The sequence below is a fragment of the Nicotiana tomentosiformis genome, chromosome 10, assembly GCF_000390325.3.
Source record: "Nicotiana tomentosiformis chromosome 10, ASM39032v3, whole genome shotgun sequence".
Lineage (NCBI taxonomy): Eukaryota > Viridiplantae > Streptophyta > Magnoliopsida > Solanales > Solanaceae > Nicotiana > Nicotiana tomentosiformis.
In genome coordinates, this window is record NC_090821.1 from 69361709 (window position 1) to 69384987 (window position 23279).

At 39.6% G+C, this 23279-nt stretch overlaps 1 protein-coding gene across 1 annotated transcript; it reads left to right on the forward strand.

Moving 5' to 3' along the window:
- Positions 1–5644: 5644 nt before the first annotated feature.
- On the forward strand, positions 5645–6220 carry LOC138900356 (uncharacterized). The gene is made up of 2 exons (XM_070187089.1): positions 5645–5890; positions 5984–6220. Exons 1-2 carry the CDS (start codon positions 5645–5647, stop codon positions 6218–6220), a joined length of 483 nt encoding a protein of 160 aa, XP_070043190.1.
- The last annotated feature ends 17059 nt before the right edge of the window (positions 6221–23279 follow it).

Genomic DNA, 23279 nt, shown 5'->3' on the forward strand with positions numbered 1-23279 from the left:
CTTGTTCATGACTTAGAATTGGCAGCCATTGTTCATGCGTTGAAGATTTAAAGGCAATACCTCTACGGTGTCTCGTGTGAGGTATTTACTAATCATCGTAGCCTTCAGTATCTATTCAAACAAAAATATCTTAATTCGAGGCAGATAAGATGGTTGGAGTTGTTGAAATACTATGATATCACCATTTTATATCACCTCGGAAAGGCCAATGTTGTGGTCGATGCTTTGAGTAGAAAGGCTGTAAGTATGGGCAGTCTTGCGTATATTCCGGTTGGTGAAAGGCCATTAGCTGCAGATGTTCAGACTTTGGCTAATCAGTTTGTGAGGTTAGATGTTTCAAAACCTAGTCGGGTTCTAGCTTGCACAGTCGCTATATCTTCTTTATATGAGCGCATCAGAGAGAGGCAGTATGATGATCCTCATTTACTTGTCCTTAAGGACACGATACGATACTGTGATGCCAAACAGGTTGTTGTGGGGGAAGATGGGGTTCTGCAAATGCAAGGTCGTATTTGTGTGCCTAATGTAGATGGGCTTCGTGAATTAATTCTTGAAGATGCACACAGTTCCAGGTACTCTATTCATCTAGGTATAGCCAAAATGTATCAAGATTTGCCTTCAACAATATTGGTAGAGGAGAATGAAAAAGGATATAGTTGCATATGTAGCTCGGTGTCTGAATTGTCAGCAAGTTAAGTATGAGCATCAGAGACCTGGTGGTTTGCTTCAGAAGTTAGAAATTTTTGAATGCAAATGGGAGAGTATCACTACGGACTCAAAAAAACTTCGACGCAGTCTGGGTCATTGTGTACAGGTTAACCAAATCAGCATATTTCATTCCAGTGGCAGTTACCTATTCTTCAGAAAAGTTACCTAAAATTTACATTCGTGAGATTGTCCGCCTTCACGGTGTGCCCGTGTCTATTATTTCAGATCGAGGTACGCAATTAACCTCACATTTCTGGAGGGCTGTACAACGTGAGTTAGGCATGTGGGTGGAGTTGAGTACAACATTTCATCCACAGACAGACAGACAGTCAGAGCGCACTATTCAGATATTGGAAGATATGCTCTACGCTTGTGTTATAGACTTTGCTGGTTCTTGGGATCATTTCTTTCCACTTGCGGAATTTGCTTATAATCATAGCTACCAGGCAAGCATTCAGATGGCTCCATATGAGGCATTATACAAAAGGAGATGCTGATCACCAGTTGGTTAGTTTGAACCGGAAGATGCTCGGTTGTTGGGTAGCGATTTGGTACAGGATGCCTTGGATAAGGTCAAGAATATTCAGGATCGACTTTGCACAGCTCAGTGTAGGGAAAAGAGATATGCTGACCGTAAAGTTCGTGATATTGCATTCATGGTTAGAGAAATAATATTGCTCTGGGTTATACCTATGAAAGATGTAATGAGGTTGGGAAAGAAGGGCAAGCTGAGCCCTAGGTATATCGGACCCTTTGAAATTCTTGAAAGGGTGGGTGAAATAGGCTACAGGCTTGCATTACCACCTAGTTTATTTGCGGTTCATCCGGTGTTCCATGTGTCTATGCTCCGGAAATACCATGGTGATTCGTCCTATGTGCTAGATTTCATCTCAGTCCAATTAGACAAAGATTTGACTTACGAAGAGGAGTCGGTGGCTATTCTAGTTCGATAGGTCTGACAGTTGAGGTCTAAGAGTTATCCTTCAGTTTGGGTGCAATGGAGAGGTCAGCCGGTAGAGGCATCTACCTGGGAGTCTGAGTCGGACATGCGGAGTAAATATCCACACCTTTTCTCCAGCTCAGGTACTTTTTCTAACTCCGTTCGAGGACGAACGTTTGTTTTAGAGGTGGAGAATGTGTTGATCCAAAATGTCATCATTAAATTTAACAAGTAATTATATATTCTAAGACCTCGAAAAGCACCATTTTTCATTTCTCGACTTGTGTGCGTTGTCCAAAAAAATTTCCAGAAAGTTTTCATGTGAAAAATGGATTAAAGTGTAAAATAGAGCTTTAAAACTCAACTGAGTTGACTTTGGTCAATATTTTTACAGTTTCGGTAGCTCCGTATCGTGATTTGGGACTTGGTCGTATGCCCGAAATTTAATTTGGAGGCACTTAGCTCAAGTTATGACCATTTAACGGAACTAGCAATTTCAAGGCTAAAGATTTTCAAGTTTGACCACGGGGTTGACTTTTCGATATCGGAGTCGAAATCCGATTCTGGAAATTTGAACAGCTCCGTTATGTCATTTTTGACTTGTGTGAAATTTTTAACTCATTCTGGATTCATTTAATATGTTTTGGCACGCGCTTTGCAAATTAAAAAGTTTAAAACTCAAAGTTCGAATCGAGGTGTGAATTGCAATTTTGATATTATTAGATGTGATGTGAGACCCCGAGTAAGTCTGTATTATGTTACAGGACTTGTTAGGATATTTGGATAAGGTATCGAGGGGCTCGGGTGAGTTTCAAACGAAATTTTGATTGTTTAGAGCATGTTGAAAGCAGCAGGTTCTTGGCAGAACCTGGTATAATCGCACCTGTGCAATGGTGGCCGCAGGTGCGCAATCGCATCTACGAGAAGCTAGTCGCTTATGTGACCTGGGCACTGGCCAGTTTCATCGCCTCTATGGAGAAATGGGTCACAAATGCGCGACCTCTTCTGCGAAGGCTGAATCGCTTCTACGGTCGTTTGGTCGCTTCTACGACGTCGCAGGTGCGATAGAAATGCCCGCAGATGCGAAACCTTGCCTGGCAGCCCTACTTCGCAAATGCGAGATTTTCTTCGCAAATGCGTGACCGAAGGTGCGAAAATAAAGCCAGCAGATGCAAAAATGCTTGGCAGAATACATAAAATCTGGTTTTAGCCATTTGTACTCATTTTGAGTTTCAAGTATCGGATTTGGGCGATTGCAATGTGCATTTTCACGACTTTGAATTGGGTAACTGTTCTTAAACCAAAAGTGATTATATTTCACAAACCCATGTCTATATTCCTCATTTATTTCGGATTTAGATGGAAGAAATTGGACTTTTTATAAAATCTTTAAAAAAAAAAGAGTTAAGATTTGAAGGTCCATTTGATATCGGAATTAGACAATTTTTGTATGTGAACTCGTATCGGAACGGGTGTTCAGATTTTGTAAGTTTTTCCAGGATTTGAGATGTGGGTCCCACTGTCAAATATTTAAATGAATTTCGGATTTTTATCCGGAAAATTTGTAAATTCATATGGAATTAATTCCTATGATTAGTATTGAATATATCGAATTGTTTGTGAATAGATTTGAAGCTTTCGGAGACAAATTTAAAAGGAAAAGGTGTGGTTAAGTAATTGGTCGGAATTTGCAAAGCGGGGTAAGTGTCGTGGTTAACCTTGACTTGAGGGAATAGAACCCTTAAATTAATTGTTATCTGAATTGCATGTGAACGACGTATAGGCGAGGTGACGAGTGCCTATACATCGTCAAATTAATTTTTTGCATAATTATTTGAAAATCCTAAATTTGTTTTAATACATGAATTAATTGTTATAATAATTATTTCTATCCTATTCTTTGCCAAATATTAATTCTTAAATTCCTGTAATAATTACTACATGCTTATTTGAATTACGTGCACTAATTGCTACTTGGCATTTAGCATATTAAATATTAAACTGTCTAATTTCTCCCTGATTTCCAAAATAAATTGGTATTGCCATTGTTTGGTCAAAGATAAATTATAATAATTGTGTGCCTTGATGCTTAATAGTTTCTCATTGGACGTGGTATTTATTGGAGTAATTTTTATTTATATTATGAGCTGTTTAAAGTTATATATATTGAGGGAACAAGTTGCACGCCGCAAAAGAAATGAAAGTAAATATATCAATATTAGGGGATAGGATTGCACGCCGCAATAGACTTATTTAAATGTCAATATTGGGGGATCGGATTGTACGCTGCAATAGACTTATTTAAAAGTCAATATTGGGGGATCGGATTGCAAGCCGCAATAGACTTATTTAAAAGTCAATACTGGGGGATCGGATTGCACGCCGCAACAGACTTATTTAAAGTATATATATATACTTGATTGAAATAAATATTTGACAGACTTGATTAAAAGAAATATATTGGGAGAGCAGGTTGCACGCTGCAATAGAATTGGTTTAAATAATAATGGATTATGATTGCTGAGTTGGCTTCAATTATTATAAATGAGTTACCTAATTTATTTATATTATTTGTTGTTGTTATTAATATTGGGTACAGGTTAATGTAAGTAAACCGCCTTAGCCTCGTCACTACTTCGTCGAGGTTAGGCTCAGCACTTACCAGTACATGGGGTCGGTTGTACTGATACTACACTCTGCACTTCTTGTGCAGATTTGGGAGTTGGTCCGAGTGGCGTACCATAGACTTGCTCGGATTTCAGCTACCAGAAGAGACTTGAGGTATAATTGCATGCCGTCCGCAGTTCTGAAGTCCCTGTGAATTTTTCTTTAGTTGTGTGTTTTTTTCCAGAAAACTTTATTTTATTCAAACCTTTAATTGTATTTATTCTAGAAGCTCGTGCACTTGTGACACCAATTCTGTGATGGTATTTAGACACCGTTGGTTTTATGGATTATTCACTATATTTCAAACTTTTTTTCCGCATTTGTTTCTTTGATTATTTATAATTTAAAATTTGGTTAATATTATTCTAATGTTGGCTTGCCTAGCAAGTAAAATGTTAGGCTCCATCACGGTCTGAAGGTGGAAATTTTGGGTCGTGACAACTAATGCAGCCAGTAGCTCCAGCTCAGCCCGAGGTTAGGGCAACAGTTTCTGAGGCGGAGCAGCTCAGACTTAAGAGGTACAAGAAGTACCACCCTCCTACCTTCAGTGGATTGGCATAAGAGGATTCTCAGGGTTTTCTGGAGGTGTGTCACTGTATTCTCCGTACTATGGGTGTAGCGGAGACGAGTGGGGTTTCCTTTACTGCATTCCAGTTTAGAGGAGCAACCTATCAGTGGTGGCATGCTTATGAGTTGAGTAGTCCGAGTAAGGCATCTTCACTTACATGGACTCGGTTCTCGAACATATTTTTGAGGGTGTATGTTCCCTAGAGTCTTAGAGATGCATGGCGCACGGAGTTTAAGCATTTGCGCTAGGGTGCTATGACTATGTCACAGTATGCAATTCGCTTCAGTGATTTGGCCCGACATGTACCAGCCTTGGTTGCCACAGTTCGAGAGAGGGTTCCTCGGTTTATCAAGGGACTCCACCCCAGTATCAGGCTTAGCATGGCCCGGGAGATGGAGATGGATATTTCTTATCGGCAGGTTGTGAGTATTGCTAGGAGATTGGAGGGTATGCTTGCATGGGAGAGAGAAGAGAGGAAGGCCAAGAGGTCTCGAGAGTCTGGTACTTACAGTGGTACTTGTGCCCCATCTGCAGTTCGCCATGGTAGGGGTTATGTGAGTCGCCCCATTCATTGAGCTCTTCCTACCGCCAGTGGTATTCCGGTCCTTTCTAGGCCCTGGGTGTCATATTTTGCATCGCCAGTATCTAGTGCACCTCCTGCACTAGGTGCTCTTAGCAGTCAGTCCAGCAGACCTGGCCCGAGCTAGTCACAGCAGCCATGCCCTCCGAGAGCTTGTTTTGAGTGTGGCAACACTCGCCATATGGTGAAGGATTGCCCCAGACTTAGGAGGGGTGCACCTCCACAGACTTCTCAGCCACCGTGTTCTCCAACAGGTCCTCAAGCTATGATTACAGCACCAGCTACTGCCACACCTTCTCAGCTAACTCGAGGTGGAGGTCAGGGAGGTAGAGGTCGCCCTAGAGGGGGAGGCCATGCCAGATATTATGCTCTTCCGTCTCGTACAAAGGAAGTTGCTTCTGACTCTGTCATTATAGGTATTGTTCCGGTCTGTCATAGAGATGCGTCGGTCTTATTTGATCCAGGCTCTACATATTCCTATGTGTCCTTTTATTTAACCCCGTATTTGGGCATATCTCAGGACTCCTTGAGTTCCCTTGTTTATGTGTCTACTCCTGTGGGAGATTCTCTTGTTGTGGACAGCGTATATCGGTTGGGTTTGATTTCTCTTAGTGGTTTTGAGACCATAGCCGATTTATTATTTCTCAGTATGGTAAACTTTGATATTATCTTGGGCATGGAGTGGTTATCGCGCCATTATGCTATTCTTGATTGTCACGCTAAGACCGTGACGCTGGCTATTTCAGGTCTACCATGATTATAGTGGAGAGATACCTTAGGATATAATCCCAGCAGAGTTATTTCATTTCTTAAAGCTCAACGGATGGTTGATAAGAGGTGTGATGCGTATCTAGCTTATGTGAGAGATGTTACTATTGATATCCTTATAGTTGAGTCAGTCCCAGTAGTGAGGGATTTTCCAGATGTTTTTCCAGCTGATCTTTCGGGCATGCCGCCTAACAGAGATATTGATTTTGGCATCGATTTGTTGCCAGGCACTCAGCCCATCTCTATTCCTCCATATCGTATGGCTCCTCCTGAGTTGAAGGAGCAGTTACAAGAGTTTCTTGATACGGGCTTCATTCGGCCTAATGTGTCACCTTGGGGTGCTCCTGTCTTGTTTGTGAAGAAGAAAGATGGTTCTATGCGTATGTGCATTGATTATCGCCAGTTGAACAGAGTTACAGTGAAGAACCGGTATCTATGCTTCGTATTGATGACCTATTTGATCAGTTACATGGTGGTAGAGTGTTTTCCAAGATTGACTTGTGTTCATGATATCATCAGTTGAAGATTTGGGAGCCAAATATCCTAAAGACTGCTTTCAGGACTCGGTATGGTCACTACGAGTTCCTTGGGATGTCATTTGGGATGACCAATACCCCAACGGCTTTTATGCACTTGATGCACAATGTATCCGGCCCTATCTTGACTTATTCGTCATTGTGTTTATTGATGACATTCTGGTGTACTCGCAAACTCGGGAGGATCATTAGCATCACCTGAGGACTGTGCTTCAGACCTTGAGAGAAAAGAAGTTATATGCAAAATTTTCAAAGTGTGAGTTTTGGCTAGACTAAGTGGAATTCTTGGGTCATGTATTATCGAGTGATGGGATCAAGGTGGATCCGAAGATGGTGGAAGCAGTGCAGAGTTGGCCAAGACCGTTATTAGCTACGGAGATCCAGAGTTTTCTTGGTTTGGCGGGGTATTACCGTCATTTTGTAGAGGGATTCTCATCTATTACAGCACCTATGACCAGGCTGACCCAGAAGGGTGTTCCGTTCAGGTAGATAGAGGAGTGTGAGGAGAGATTTCAGAAGCTCAAGATAGCTTTGACTACAACCCTGGTATTGGTATTTCCTACAGGTTCGGGGTCTTATACTCTATATTGTGATGCATCGCGCATTGGTCTAGGTGCGATGTTGATGCAGGACGGTAGAGTGATTGCCTACGCGTCCAGACAGTTGAAGGTGAATGAAAAGAACTATCCTATCCACGACCTTGAGTTAGCAGTTATTGTTCATGCCTTGAAGATTTGGCGGCATATTTGTACGGTGTCCCTTGTGAGATTTACACCGATCATCAGAGTTTGCAGAATCTGTTCAAACAAAAGGATCTTAACTTGTGTCAGCGGAAGTGGTTAGAGCTACTTAAGGATAATGATATCACCATTTTATACTATCCGGGGAAGGCCAATATGGTGGCCGATGCTTTGAGTCGCCGTGTAGAGAGTTTGGGGAGTTTAGCATATCTACCAGCAGCAGAGAGGCCATTGGCATTGGATGTTCAGGCCTTAGCTAGCCAGTTTGTGAGATTGGATATTTCTGAGCCGAGTTAAGTATTGGCTTATGTGGTCTCTTGGTCTTCTCTTTATGATCGTATCAGGGAGCGTTAGTATGATGACCCCCATCTGCTTGTCCTTAAGGACACGGTTCAACACGATAATGCTAAGGAGGTAACTATTGGAGATGATGGTGCATTGAGGATGCATTGCAGGCTATTTGTGCCCAATATAGATGGACTGCGTGAGTTGATTCTCTAGGAGGCTCACAGTTTGCGGTACTACATTCATCCGGGTGCCGCAAAGATGTATCAGGACTTGAGGTAGGATCATTAGTGGAGAATAATGAAGAAGGACATAGTGGAATATGTAGCTCGGTGTCCGAATTGACAGCATGTGAAGTATGAGCATCAGCGGCCAGGTGGGTTGCTTCAGAAGTTAGAGATTTCGTTGTGGAAATGGGAGCGGATCACTATGGTTTTCGTTGTTGGACTCATACGGACTTAGCGGAGGTTTAGTACAGTCTAGGTGATTATGGATAGGCTGACCAAGTTAGCTGATTTCCTTCCTGTGATGACCACCTATTCTTCCGAGCAGCTAGCTCAAATTTATATCCGTGAAATTGTCAGGCTTCATGGCGTACCAGTATCTATCATCTCTGACCGGGGTACGTAGTTTACATCACGGTTCTGGAGGGCCATACAACATGAGTTGGGTACTCGAGTGGAGCTGAGCACAGCATTTCACCCTCAGACGGATGGACAATCGCATACTATTCAGATATTAGAGGATATACTCTGTGCGTGTGTGATAGATTTTGGAGGTTATTGGGATTAGTACTTGCCACTTGTGGAGTTTGCCTACAACAACAATTATCAGTCGAGCATACAAATGGCACCGTATGAGGCTCTGTATGGTAGGCGGTGTTGGTCTCCAGTGGGTTGGTTCGAGCCGGCGAGGCTAGATTATTGGGTACAAATTTGGTTCAGGATGCCATGGATAAGGTGGAGCTGATTCAGGATCGACTTCGCATAACCCAGTCCAGAGAAAAGAGTTATGTAGATGGGAAGGTTCGCGATGTTGCATTCATGGCTGGAGAGCGGGTCTTGCTCCAGATTTTGCCTATGAAGGGCTTTTTGAGGTTCGGAAAGAAGGGAAATCTGAGCCCGAGGTTCATTGGTCTCTTTGAGGTGTTGCGGCATATTGGGGAGTTTGCTTATGAGATTGCCTTACCTCCAGGTCTAGATGGAGTTCATCCGGTATTCCATGTTTCTATGCTCTAGAAGTATCACTGTGATCCGTCTTATGTGCTGGATTTTAGCTCAGTCCAGTTGGACAAGGATCTATCTTATATTGAGGAACCAGTGACTCATTTGGACAAGCAATTTCGAAAGCTGAGGTCTAAGAACATTACTTCCATAAAGGTTCAGTGGAGGGGTCAGGCGGTCGAGGAGGCGACTTAGGAGACCGAGCATGTAATGCACAGCCGTTATCCTCATCTTTTCACCACATCAGGTATGTCTATATACTCATTCGAGGACGAATGATAGTTTTAAGAGCGGGAGGATGTAACGACCCGATCAGTTGTTTTGAGTCTTGTAGCCCCGATCCCCTATTTACTGCATTCCCCGTATCTTTTTCTGCTTATGTGATTTTTCGGGAGGTTGTTGTTGTGGTTTCAGAGTGAATTGGGACACTTACTCCCTAAACGGAAGCTTAGGTCTTTAGATTTTGATTGTAGTCCGAACTATGTGAATACGACTGCGGAATGGAGGTTCGTCGGTTTCGTTAGCTCTGTTGGGTGATTTTGGACTTACGAGCATGTTCGAATTATGTTTTGGAGGTCAATAGCTGATTTTGGCTTCAATTGGGGAAAGTCGAATTTTTGGGAATTTTGACCGGCAGTGGACTTTTTGATATCGGGGTCGAATTCCGATTCCGAAAGTTGGAGTAGGTCCGTGATGTAAATTATGACTTGTATTCAAAATTTGAGGTCAATCGGACATGATTTGATAGGTTTCAGCATCGGTTGTAGAAATTTAAAGATTCAAGTTCATTAAGTTTGAATCGGAGGGTGATTCGTGTTTTTAGCATTGTTTGGTGTGATTCGAAGGCTCGGCTAAGTTTGTATGGTGTTATAGGACTGGTTGGTATGTTTGGTTGAGGTCCTGGGGTCCTCGGCTGTGTTTCGGATGCTTAACAAATTAAATTTTGACTTAGGCTAGTTGTTGAAGATTTTTTGTTTCTTGTATTTTCGGACCTGCGGAGGGGAGACCACACGTGTGGGATCGCACGTGCGGAAGGAGGAGCGCAGGTGCGGTTTGGTCAAGCTTGGTCTGTGAGCGCAGGTGAGAAATAAGAGTTGCATCTACGTATCCGCAGATATGGAGGATTGGCCGCAGGAGCAAAAAGGGGCTGCCTGGGCAGAGTCGCAGATGCGAAAACTCATCCACAGAAGCAGGCCCGCAGGTGCATGCCCTTGTCCATAGAATCGGATCTTTGGAACTTAAGCCATCTTCGCACCTACGATGTAAATGTAATGACCTAACCGGCCATTTTGACCTCTAGCGCATCGTTCAACAGTTTGAGGTCATGAGCAACTTCACTCCAAGTATTATGACTTGTACGCGTAGTCGGAATTGAGATTCAGGGAGTTCAAAGTTAATTTGGAAAGAACATTCTCATTTCGGAAGCTTTAAGTTGGAAGAATTGATTAAGGTTGGATTTTTGAGTAAATGATCTCGGAATCGGGATTTGAAGATTCCAACAGGTCCGTATGATGAATTCAGATTTTGGCGTATGTCCGTATCGAGTTTTGGATGACCCTGGAGCATTTTGGCGCCTATTGTAGAAGTTGGCATTTTTGAAGAATTTCAAAAAATTTGGGTTGAAGTGCATTTCAATGTTATCAATGTCCGTTTGGGATTCTGAGTCTAGGAATAGCTCCGTATGGTGATTCTGGTATTGGGAACGCATCTGGAAGTGGATTCGGAGGTCCGTAGGTCATTTTGGAGTCAGTTGACTAAAGCTAGGAATTTGAAAGTTTTTGAGAAGTTTGACCAGGAGTGGACTTTTTGATATCGGGGTCGGATTTCGATTTCGAAAGTTGGAGTAGGTCCATAATGTCAATTATGACTTGTGTGCAAAATTTGAGGTCAATCATACGCGGTTGGATAAGTTTCGGCATCGAATGTAGAAGTTTGAAATTCTAATATTCATTAAGCTTGGAATGAGGTGCGATTCATGAATTCGACGTTGTTAGATGTGATTTGAAGGCTCGACTAAGTTCGTAATGTATTTTGGGATGTGTTGGTATAATTGGTTAAGGTCCCAAGAGCCTCGAGTGGATTCCGGATGGTTAACGAATCGAGTTTGGACTTGGAAGAAAAGATGAGGCAACTGATATCTAGTGTGATCGCACCTGCGCAATAAGGGTCGTAGGTGCGAGCCAATGGTCACAGGTGCAATTTGGGTGAAGCTGGGTAGTGACCGCAGGTGCGAAGGGTTGTCTGCACCTGCGAGTTCATAGATGCGGAGGTGCGTCGCAGGTGCGAGAGTGAGAGAAGAGATCTGGGAGCGTAGGTGCGAGGGTATGTCCGCACCTGCGAAGGTGTAGATGAGGAAGGAAAGGCGCAGGTACGGAGTCATGCAAGGCAGAGGGAATGCGCAGGTTCGAGGTTTTGGCCGAACTTGCCAGACCGCAGATGCGACGAAGAGGACGAAGGTGAGAACGTCGGGTTTGGACTGTGAGTTCTTTAAAAACGAGGGTTTGGCTCATTTTCACCCCATTTTCTCTATGAGAGCCAGTCTTGGAGCGAGTTTGGAGCTCATTCTTCGTCATCAATGCCAAGGTAAGTGATCCCCCCTTATTATAAGTTAAATTCTTGATTTGTATAAGGATTTAAACATGGGAATTAGTATAAATTGTGAGGTTTTTGGTAGAAGACTTAGAATTTGATATTTTTGGATTTTGACCACGAATTCGGACATGAAATGGAGATTAAATTGTATATTTGAGTTCGTGGAGTTATGGGTAAAGTTTATGTTTGAAACGTTTCGGAATCCGGGCACGTGGGCCCGAGGATGATTTTATTAACTTTTCGAACGGAAAATAGTTATAAAATGATTAATTATGATTATTAGAGTATATTTTGATTCGGTTGCGTCATATTTGTCTAGTTTTGGAGACTTGCGCATTGATTCAAGTTGTTTGAAAGGCTCGGAAGCTGGTTATGGAACTACGGAGAGAGGTAAGTCTCGTTTCTAACATTGTAAGGGGGAATTAACCCCATAGGTGAACTAAATTATTGTGTGCTTCTATTTGTGGGGACTACATACACACAAGGTGACGAGAGTCCGTACGTAGCTACTATCTATGCCTATGTCCGGTTAGTTCTAGGCTCACATCATGCCTTGTTGATATTGTTATTGATTTATGTTTATTGTTTGCCTTGAGAGGGAGCGAGATTGAGTCTGCTTATTAAATGTTTTGAAAGGAGTTGAAATTGAAGAACTTAAGATTTAAAAGATTTCATTTGAACTTCGAAATTTCAAAAAGAATTGAGGAATAATATAATAGTTGAAGAATCTATGTGTAACCGCGTTGCATGTATGATTCGCGAGCGGGGTAGTTTTCTTAAATAGCTACAAGCTGAATTTCCATTATTTTGAAAAGAATCAAGAAATAGATATGATTTTAATGTTGAACGTATATTTGGCCGCGTCGCAGGTATGATTCCCTAGTGGGGTATTTCCTTGAATTTATATTTGACTGTGTCGCATGTATGATTCGCGAGCGGGGATCGCCTCGCTTATATGATTCGCGAGCGAAAAATTTATAGATGCATCTATGGTTCGCGCCATTCGACACTCTGGTAGTGCACATTTTAAATATTTGTTGGATCGGGACGTACGACCTTGGCATGATTTGCGTATGACTTTATTGATTGTTTGAAATTATTGATAATTGATATGGCGTCATTGGCCGGAGATATAAATTGTTAAAAGATGAAGATAAAATTTGGAAATCCCCTATTAGCAAGAGAATTATTTACATGTCTCGTGTTATTGTGTTTACCATTGCCTCATAAAAATTCATAATTTTCAAATCATTGGTATATTGATTATAACCCATAGTAAGTTTCTAAGTCGACCCCTCGTCACTACTTCTTCGAGGTTAGGCGGGATACTTACTGGGTATGCATTAATTTATGCACTCATGCGACACTTGTTGCATATTTTTGTGCAGGCACACATATGTTTAGCGACCTTGTGGGGGCGCAGAGGCGCGATTATGGTGGGGACTTAGGTGAGCTGCATTCTACACGACGTTTAGCAGCCAACATAGTCTCCTTCAGAGTACTTACATTTTTCCTGTCCAATTGTATTCTGGATAGCTGTTGTATTTTATTTTACATTCTTAGTAAATGCTCATGCACTCATGACACTAGGTTTTGGGATGATTATGGGTTGCACTGTATTGGAAATTCTTTTAAAGATATTATGACGTATTTTGTAAATTCCATCTTCTGCTATTTAATTGAGGGGAATAATTATGATTTCACAAATATTGAAATGAGAATTTACTAATTATTGGTGTTGGCTTGCCTGACAGTAGTGTCCGGCTCCATCACGACCCTTCAAGGATTTTTGTGTCGTGACAACGCCTGCGGCCAAAACCTCGCAGGTGCGGTTACACCAGATACCAGCTTCCTTAGTATTTTCCTTAGTCCAAAAATCGATCCGTTAAGCATTCGAAACTCACTCGAGGCCCCCGGGACCCCAACCAAACATTCCAACAAGTCCTAAAATATAATGGAAACTTAGTCGAGCCTTTAGGTCATATCAACCAAGGCTAAAAAATGAATCACCCTCCAATTCAAACTTAATGAACTTTAGAACTTCAAACTTCTCTATCCGATGCCGAAACCTATCAAATTATGTCCGATTGACCTCAAATTTTGCACACAAATTACATTCGAATTACGGACCTTCTCCAACTTTCGGAATCGGAATCCGACCCCGATATCAAAAAGTCGCCTCCCGATCAAACTTCTTAAAATTATCCAAATTTCCAACTTTCGCCCAAATGACCCCCAAATGACCTACGGACTTCCTAATCCACTTTCGGATGCGCTCCTCAGACCGAAATCATCATATGGAGTTATTCCCATACTCGGAATTCCAAACGGATGTCGATATCATTGAAATGCACTTCAACTCAAATTTATGAAATTCTTCTAAAACGCCAACCTTCTACAACAGGCGCCGAAATGCTTCCGGGTCATCCAAAACACGATTCAGATATATGCCTAAGTCCAAAATTATTATACGAACTTGTTGGAACCTTCAAATCCCGATTCCGAGGTCTTCTACTAAAAAATCAAGCCAGGTCCTCCAACTTAAGGCTTCCGAAATTAGAATTGTCTTTTCAAATCAACTCGTTACTTCCCAAAATTAAATTCCGACTACGCGTAGAAGTTATAATACATGAAGTGAAGCTACTCAAGGCCTCAAACTGCCGAATGACGTGGTAGAGCTCAAAACGACCGGTCGAGTAGTTACATTTGATGTAAAGATTGTCCATTTTTCCAACATCAATTGGCATGCGAGTACAAATGGCATAGAGGATAAGTACTCTAGATGCCAATACCACTGAGTTATTTTGATGTGGACTCAATCTGCTACTGATCAAAAGAAACCCATGGTCTATCACAATAACTAGCATTTCTCCCCTTAAAATGTTTTCTGGAACCACCAGCATAGAATTTCCAATTAGCCCCAAATGGACACAATTTCTCTTCTATTTCTTCCCAATTAGGTGTTTTAATCATCAATTGTGTCAAGTCATCATTCACAGTTTCTAAACCAAAAACATCATTGATACTTTCAGATGATAAATTTATTGTTGTTCCTCTAACTACAGATTCATTCTTGTCCTTGTTAAGATTTGCATAGATTTCTAAAACAAGGTCTGGACAGAAATCACCCAGAGATTGTACGAAACACTCCCATTTGTAGTATTTGATGGTTTCAACTATCATCTCGTCAAAATCACCAACATGGAAATCCATTCCCTTTTCTTTAATGGTGCCTCTTCCCTTCCAGTCTTCAGCAAGATTCTTACTGCTTGTCATTCTTAAACAGTGATGAGAACTATTAAAGAAGAAAAGTGAAGCACAAAGATAAAGCAGAAAAAAAAATGAAGAGATGGAACGGTGATTTTTTTAGCCCTAGTAGAATTGAAGAACAAGACAAGGTTCAGAATGTTCTGAAAGATCCAAGACCTAAAGAAAAATAAAAAGAAATCCCATGACCCAATGTGAACATGAGACAAGTAATAAACTATAATGTGTTGTCTTGTAAAGCTTTTTTTTAAAAATAAAAATATATATACTAAGCATTGTTTATAAAGAGGGTGAAAAAAAATACTAATCCTTAAATATTACGTGAGACTCCAACTTAGCATTGGAACTCCAAATTTCAATTTTGTTTATTAAAAGTAATTGAAAGTCTAACTAAACACGTGAGGTTTAAATTAATAGTATGTTATATCCTTAGAATAATTTAAAAAACAATTGTTTGTGCATTGTACTATTACTTGAGACATCTTGTATAAGTGTATATTTATATGTTCATTATTTTTATGTACTAATAATGAATAATATTCTATAATTTAGTATTATATGCACTAATTAATTAGTTTACATAACACACCGACACAAATAAATATTAAATATTATTTAGAAGAGAATTATTTTTTTACTAATTTATAAGTAAAATTGTTTTTTTTCAACTTTACAATTAAAGAAAAAAAACTTGAAAGAATGTGTGACTACAAATGTTTTTATATGTAATAGACTGACTAATTTAAGACCTTGTCAGTCATCTGGTCCTGGTTTAAATATAAACCAACAAATTTACTTGTGTCAACATTTGAATTGATTCATTAAATGGTTAATCAACCAGTTACTTAGGCATACCGATCACCACAGAGTTGCTCTTGTACATGTGACTCTGTTTTTGTAGAGGCCTTCATGATATGTTCTGGTTGTACAGTAACCTGGTTATTGACCAGATCAATTAATTAAGCATTTAATTATCCAAATCTATGTCTAGGTTATGAGGCTCCATTGCTTCTCCCTCAATGGCTAAGGGTCTTGTATATTAGTTATGAGTTTAACGTCATCAGCTCAGCTTATTAATTGCAGAATTCATTAGTCTATCGAATTAACCGATGGATGTTGTTCAAAGTGTCCTCCAAAGTACAATTTTAGCCTATGACCATTTACCTTAAACTTGTCTCCTATATTTTTTTGCTGGATTTCAATTGTCCCGTATGAAGTAACACCAATAACATTGTAATGACCTGTCCACCTAGTTTTTAATTTTTCTGGAATTAACCTAAGTCGGCTATTGTAAAGATGTACCTAATCACCAATTTTGAAACTTTTTGGTCGGATCAATTTATCATGCCATATTTTTGTTTTTTCTTTAAAATTTTTAGCATTTTCATATGCTCTCAATCTCATTTCTTCCAATTAATTAACCTGAATAAATCGCTTTTTACCAGCGGAGGTTAAATCAAAGTTCAGTGCTTTTGATACCCAACAAACTTTATGTTCTAATTCTACGGGCAAATGACAATCTTTTTCAAAGACTAATCTATACGGAGATGTTCCAATTAGCATTTTGAAGGTCATTCGGTACGCTCATAATGCATCATCTAATTTTAAAGCCCAATTTTTTCTTGAGATTCCAACCATTTTTTCAAGAATTCTTTTTAACTCGCGGTTGGAAACCTCTACTTGCCCTTGAGTTTGAGCATGATATGGTGTTCCTGTTTTGTGAGTCATGTTATATTTTGATAATAAAGCAGAAAATGGCCTATTGATAAAATGAGTTCCTTGGTCATTAATGATGACTCGCGGTGTGCCAAGTCTGGTAAATATATTTGTGGGGATGGTTTTAACCCATCATGACATGTAATCCACAGCAACAAGGATATATTCAAAAGAATAAGAAGAAGGAAAAGGACCCTTAAAATCTATTCCCCAAACATCAAATATTTTATATACATGTATTGGCATCTCATCTCTCTTGGTGATATTAAATATTTTCTGACACCTGTCACATTATGCTACATATGCTCGGGCTTTTTTAAAGAGTGTGGGCCAGAAGAATTCGACTTCTAAAACTTTAAAAGTCATTCGATTTGTTGCATAATGTCCTCCAATTGCTCCATCATGACAGTGATATGGAATTTTATTCATATTACAAAAAGACCTTTCTTTGAGTGGATATGTGGAAGTACGCTATGATGATCCAGAGAAACGTGTGGTTTCTGAAGCCATTGAGATGACCCAAGAATTTCACTATTTTTATTTTGCTATTCCTTGGGAACAACGTAGAGACGACTAATTTAGAATCAGAATAGGTCTAGTCCAGGGGACAAATCACTAGAAATGCTATTTGCTTCGTAAAAATAAGATTTCACTTCTATGAAATGAAAGAGTTTCATGGGAATTGTCTTGATCGTCTGATATCATTGAGAAAGAAACTCTTAATCAGGTACACACCTTCTAATGATATTATCTGCACAATTTTTAAATAAGCAAGATTCATCCCACAGATAATATTTTGCATCAGATACAAGATGTTATCTTTGCTGGTAAGAGAAATATTGCGGTATCCACTTTCCAACCCAGTAGTTCATGATATTTGCAAATCATGGTGGTTGAGTCATAATTGTGTCAACTGAAAAATTATGTTTATCAAGAAATTCTTTTTTTATCTCATTAAACTCAAAGGGAGGGTTTTCTAATATAGACAGATGGTCAGTTACTTGGTTCTATGTACCTTTTTTGTCCTTAATCTCAAGGTCAAATTCTTGCAGAAGTAAAATCCATCTTAATAATCTGGTCGAGCATCTTTCTTAGATAAGAGGTATTTTAAAGATGCATGATCAGTAAAAATAGTGACTTTGTTTCCTATCAAATAGGAGCGAAACTTATCAAAAGCAAAACACTACTACTAGTAACTTTTTCTGTCGTAGCATAATTCACTTCAGTCTCACTCAATGTCCTACTAGCATAGTAAATGGGACGGAAAACCTTATCCTTTCTTTGGCCCAAAACAGCTTCAACTGCTGTATCACTAGTATCACACATGACCTCAAAAGGTTGGTTCCAATCAGAGGACACAACTATAGGTACAGTTGATAACTTTTCCTTAAGGGTTTGAAACGCTTTCACACAGAAACCTAAAAAATCAAACTTAATGTCTTTCATCAAGAGGTTAGTCAGCGGTTTTGAAATCTTTGAGAAGTCTTTAATGAATCATCTATAAAAACCTACATGACCTAGAAAGCTTCTAATGCATTTCACAGTTGTGGGAGGGTGTAATCCTGCTATAAGATTAATTTAAGACTTATCAATGTCACGACCCCATTACCCTCCGTATGATATCGTGATGGAACCTAGTCTCTAAGACTAGGTAAGCCTAACAGATTTGCGAAAATACATAATATAAAATTGAAGCCCAATTCTCAACAAATGAAATAATTATAAAAGTGTCATTCAATAATTACAACTTTCAAAACCTAGTGAAAACAAGTCACAAGCTTCTAAGAGCAAATACTATGTGTCTCTATACATCAAATTCTAAAAACAAATAATGAAAACTACATAGTAAGGATAGAGGGGGACTTCGAGGTCTGCAGACGCTGGCAAATATACCTTGAAGTCTTCATTTGCGGTCCAACTCACTAGTATCTGGTCTGGTGGGGATAACCTGGATCTGCACAAAAATATGTGCAAAAGTGTAGTATGAGTACACCATAACGGTCACCAGTAATTACCTAGCCTAACCTCGGTAGAGTAGTGTCGAGGTCAGGTCAGGACCCTACTGGTTTAAAAGAAACGTAAGGAAGAAGATATAATAATATTTTGAAATGACTGAGAATTAAAACAATAAGAAGTTTCCGAAAATATCAACACATTAAATAGAGGTAAACAACAGGGGCACTTCCGAGGTATCGCCTCGTAGTCCCAAATGTAAATATGCATAACACGGGGGATCTTCCGATGTACCGCCTCGTAGTCCCAAAGTAAATATGCAAGACAGGGGGATCTTTCGAGTAAATGCCTCGTAGTCCCAAAAAAATATACAATACAGGGGGATCTCCTGAGTAAACGCCTCGTAGTCCCAAAATAAATATGCAGTACATGGGGATCTCCCGAGTAATTGCCTCGTAGTCTCAAAGTAAATATGCAGTGGGGGGGGATCTCCCGAGGAACCAACTCGTAGTCCCAAAGTAAATATGCAGCACATAACCGAAGGAACAATGAATTTATGGCAAGAAAACTTACAGTTAAAGTTTTTAAATTTAAATCAAGGGAAGCAAGTAATTCAACTAAGCATGTTGCAAAAATTTACAAGTAAGGGTTAAGGCACGTAGACATGCGGTACTAGGCTAAACATGATCACTACATATGTTAAGGTAACTCAATTAAGGAATTTAAAAGAAAACAACTCAGCAAGAACAAATATTTCCACAATTAGCCTATGTACGTACTCGTCACCTAGCGTATACAATGCTCACTTATCACAAAGTGCTACAACAGTACCAAATCCTAAAGGGATTTCCCCCACACAAAATTAGACAAGTTAGTTACCACACAAAGTTAGTCTTTCCCTCGATTTTTCGACTCTGAATGGCCCAAATCTATCCAAAAGCAATTACATATCATGAATAAAGCTACAATAAACTAATTTAAATCATAAATCTATGACTTTAACAAAGAATCGAAAAATCACCGCAAAACGTCGACCTGGACCCACGTCTCGGAATCGGGTAAAGCCACAAAATATGAACACCCATTCGATAGCGAGTTTACCTATACCAAAATTACCAAAATTTGACACCAAGTCGCCACTCAAAACCTCAAATCAAACTCTTTAAACCCATAGCCTCAAACTCCCAAATTCCACCTTAAATACACCCTAACTAGGTGGAAAAATCAACAGGAAAAAAAGATTATTGAATTAAAATATTCACAAGTGGCTTACCTCAAGCAATCCATTGAAAGTGCTCTTAACAATTTCCCTAGACCGAGTTCAAGTGTCCAAAATGAATAATGAAATAAACCCTCAAAATTGCCCCTTTTTTGCCCAACGAAATCGCTTTTGCGAGTCCACAACCGCATTTGTGGCTCCGCACCTGCGGAATTTCCATCACAGGTGTGGTTTTAACTTAGTCCAGGCACGTCTGCTTATGCAGACACAAACGCGCATCTTCACTTCTGCTTCTGCGCGCCCGCTCCTGCGGACCAAGTCCAATTTTGCGACCAACAGGCCTCCCAGGCCTTTCCGCTTATGTGCTCATTCCTCCGCAGAAGCGACTCCGCTCCTGTGGTCTTCACATCGCATCTACGACTACTGGTCAAGTCCCCCATCCCCGAATCTGTGCCTAATTGCTCTCACCTGCGGTCAATCTTGTGCAGGTGTGATTACACTAGAACTGGTGCCTTTAGCCATTCTCACAAGTCCAAAGTTGATCTGATAACCTTCCTGAATCCAACTGAGGTCCCCACAAGTCCAAATTTGATCTGATAACCCTCCTGAATCCAACCGAGGACCCCGGGACCTCAACCAAACATACCAAAAAGTCCTAAAACATCATACGGACTTAGTCCCTCCTTTACATCACATCAACCAATAAAAATATGAATTGCAAATTGATTCAAGTCTAATAAACTTTAAAATTTCAAACTTTTACATCCAACGCCGAAACCTATCAAATCAAGTCCGATTAACCTCAAATTTTGCACACAAGTCATAATTAACATACAGACCTATTCTTACTTCCAGAATCAGAATCCGACCCCAAAAGTTCACTCCCGGTTAAACTTCTCAAAAATCATCCCATTTTCTAACTTTCACCAATTGACGCTAAAACGACCTACATACCTCCAATTCAACATCCGAACATGCTCCTAAGACCAAAAAATTACCCTACGGAGCTATTCGAACCGGTAGAACTATATTTCCGAGTCGTCTTCACACAGTTCGAACTACAGTCAAATCCTACGACTTAAACTCCCCTTTTAAGGACTCTGTGTCCCATTTCACTCCGAAACCAAAGACAAATACTCCCAGCAAGTCATAAAACCCAAATATTAAATAGAGGGAGCAATAAATAGGGGTTTAGGGCTAATTCTCTAAAAATGACCGACCGGATCGTTACAATCAACTTCTATCCCTTTAGTAGTGATTTTATGTCCTAAAACATTTCCTTCTGTAACCATAAAATGACATTTTTCCCAATTAAGAACTAAGTTTGTTTATTCACATCTTTTAAGAACTAAGATCAACTTGTTAAGACAATCCTCATATGTTTTTCCAAAGAGTGTAAAATCATACATAAAAATTTCAAGAAATTTGTCAGTCATGTCAGCAAAAATTACCGACATGCAACGCTGAAATGTAGCAGGGGCGTTGCACAAACCAAATGACATTCCCCTCTAGGCATATGTTCCATGAGGTCATGTGAATGTTGTCTTATCTTGATATTCCGGTGCAATTGGTATCTGATTATATCCTGAGTAGCCATCAAGAAAACAGTAAAAACCATATCCTGCAATTCTTTCCAACATTTGATCAATAAATGGCAAAGGAAAATGATCTTTTCTAGTGGCATCATTGAGACGTCTGTAATCAATACAGACTCTCCATCCTGTAACAGTCCTGGTAGGTATGAGCTCATTATTTTTATTTTTTATAATTGTCATACCTCTTTTCTTTGGTACTACCTTAATGGGACTTACTCACGAGCTGTGAGAAGTGGGCTATATAATATCGGCAACCAACAACTTTATGATCTCTTTTTTCACTACTTCCTGCATTGCTGGATTCAATCTTATTTGCGGCTAGACTATTGGCTTATAGTTATCCTCCATGAGGATTCTGTGTATACAAATAGCCGGACTAATCCCTTTCATATTTTCTAAAGTCCACCCCAAAGCTCCTTTGTGATCTTTTAATACTTTAATCAAATTATTTTCTTGTTCTGCAGTAAGAGAAGATGACACAATTACTGGAAATAATTCTTGCTCAAGATAAACATATTTCAAATGAAAAGGGACAGTTTTGAGTTCAATTTTTGATTGAACTTCTTTGGATTTCATCTATTCTTCCTCCGAATCTTTGTCCAATATTTCAGCTTCTCTTCTGATGGTGGGATCATCATCCTATGTGGTGCCTGATTTGATCAAGCATCTTTCCATTAAATCTGGAATTAATTGATCATCTTTGAATTCATCTGTAAGATAACTAATCATATCAATTGAAAAACATGAAGATGATATTTCATCTCCTGAATATCTTAGTATCTCTTGCATATCAAAGATGACTCTTTATTCATCATCTCTCAAAATTACTTGTCCTTGATGAACATCTATAATTGCTCTTCCTGTAGCAATAAATGGTCGTCCTAAAATTATTGGTTCATCAGGACATTCTTTCATTTTGTCACGACTCAAAATACACCTAGTCGCAATGACACATAACCCAACCCGTCAGGTAAGCTAATTAACAACTGTCCAATTCAATTAATATTTAAATGACTATAATACACTCCCCAATGACTGATAGTACAAATCATGAGCTTCTAAGATTAGAATTTACAAAGCTGCTATGAAATAAATACATCATCTATTTGAAATATACATAAAAAAAATTTATAAGTCTAAGGCTATCATGAACAAGAGGTAGCTACGACCAGAACACACGTACATCTTCAAATCTAGCTCCCGTCGATCACAACAACATCAACATCCAATATATGCACGCAAGGTGCAGAAGTGTAGTATGAGTACAACCGATCACATTTACTCAATAAGTAACAAACCTAACCTTAGGTTGCAAGTAGTGACGAGCTAGAACGAAGGTCAGGGTCCAACACCAATAACCAACAAAAGTTCATAACAACATGATATAAGTAATAAAAAAAGTAGCTCAGAGATAAAATGCTCAGCTCGTTCACAGTTCCAGAAAAATAGAAATGCTTTTCAAATATATCATTGAAAGCACAAATCCTTTTCTGAAATCACCAATTTCTGAGTAAGTTTGAAAACTGTGATTTTTCCCAAAACTTTCAACATGTAATTGTTTTATTTTTAATAACATGAGAAAAATACATCTCTATGCCAATATTGATATGATGGTAGGATGATTTCCTATGTGTCGGGGCAGTGAATTACTTGGAAGGAGGTTTACTCAGTGCATGGTTCCGAGATTCAGTATCTTATTTCCGGCGAAGGAAAAACAATTGGCCCATGAATGTCCAGATTAGGGTTGATGGAGTAATGAGGCTTGTTATTTTCGAGCGTAGTAGAGTTCTCAAACTGTGATGTGGTGTCATCGTCCTTGTTGAACACGTTAAGGTTCGCCAATGTTATGGCCTTCTTCAATTTGCCTTTGGGGGAGGGTACTGTGAAATGGTGCTTGAGATGCGGTTGTCAAAGAATATGGA

What these genes read in the sequence shown, in the direction of transcription:
- LOC138900356 (XM_070187089.1), top strand. Translation starts at nt 5,645, where the DNA reads ATGGTGAAGGATTGCCCCAGACTTAGGAGGGGTGCACCTCCACAGACT. An exon ending in TCATTATAGGTATTGTTCCG is followed by an intron (nt 5,891 to 5,983) that starts GTCTGTCATAGA and finishes GGCATATCTCAG; the next exon opens with GACTCCTTGAGTTCCCTTGT.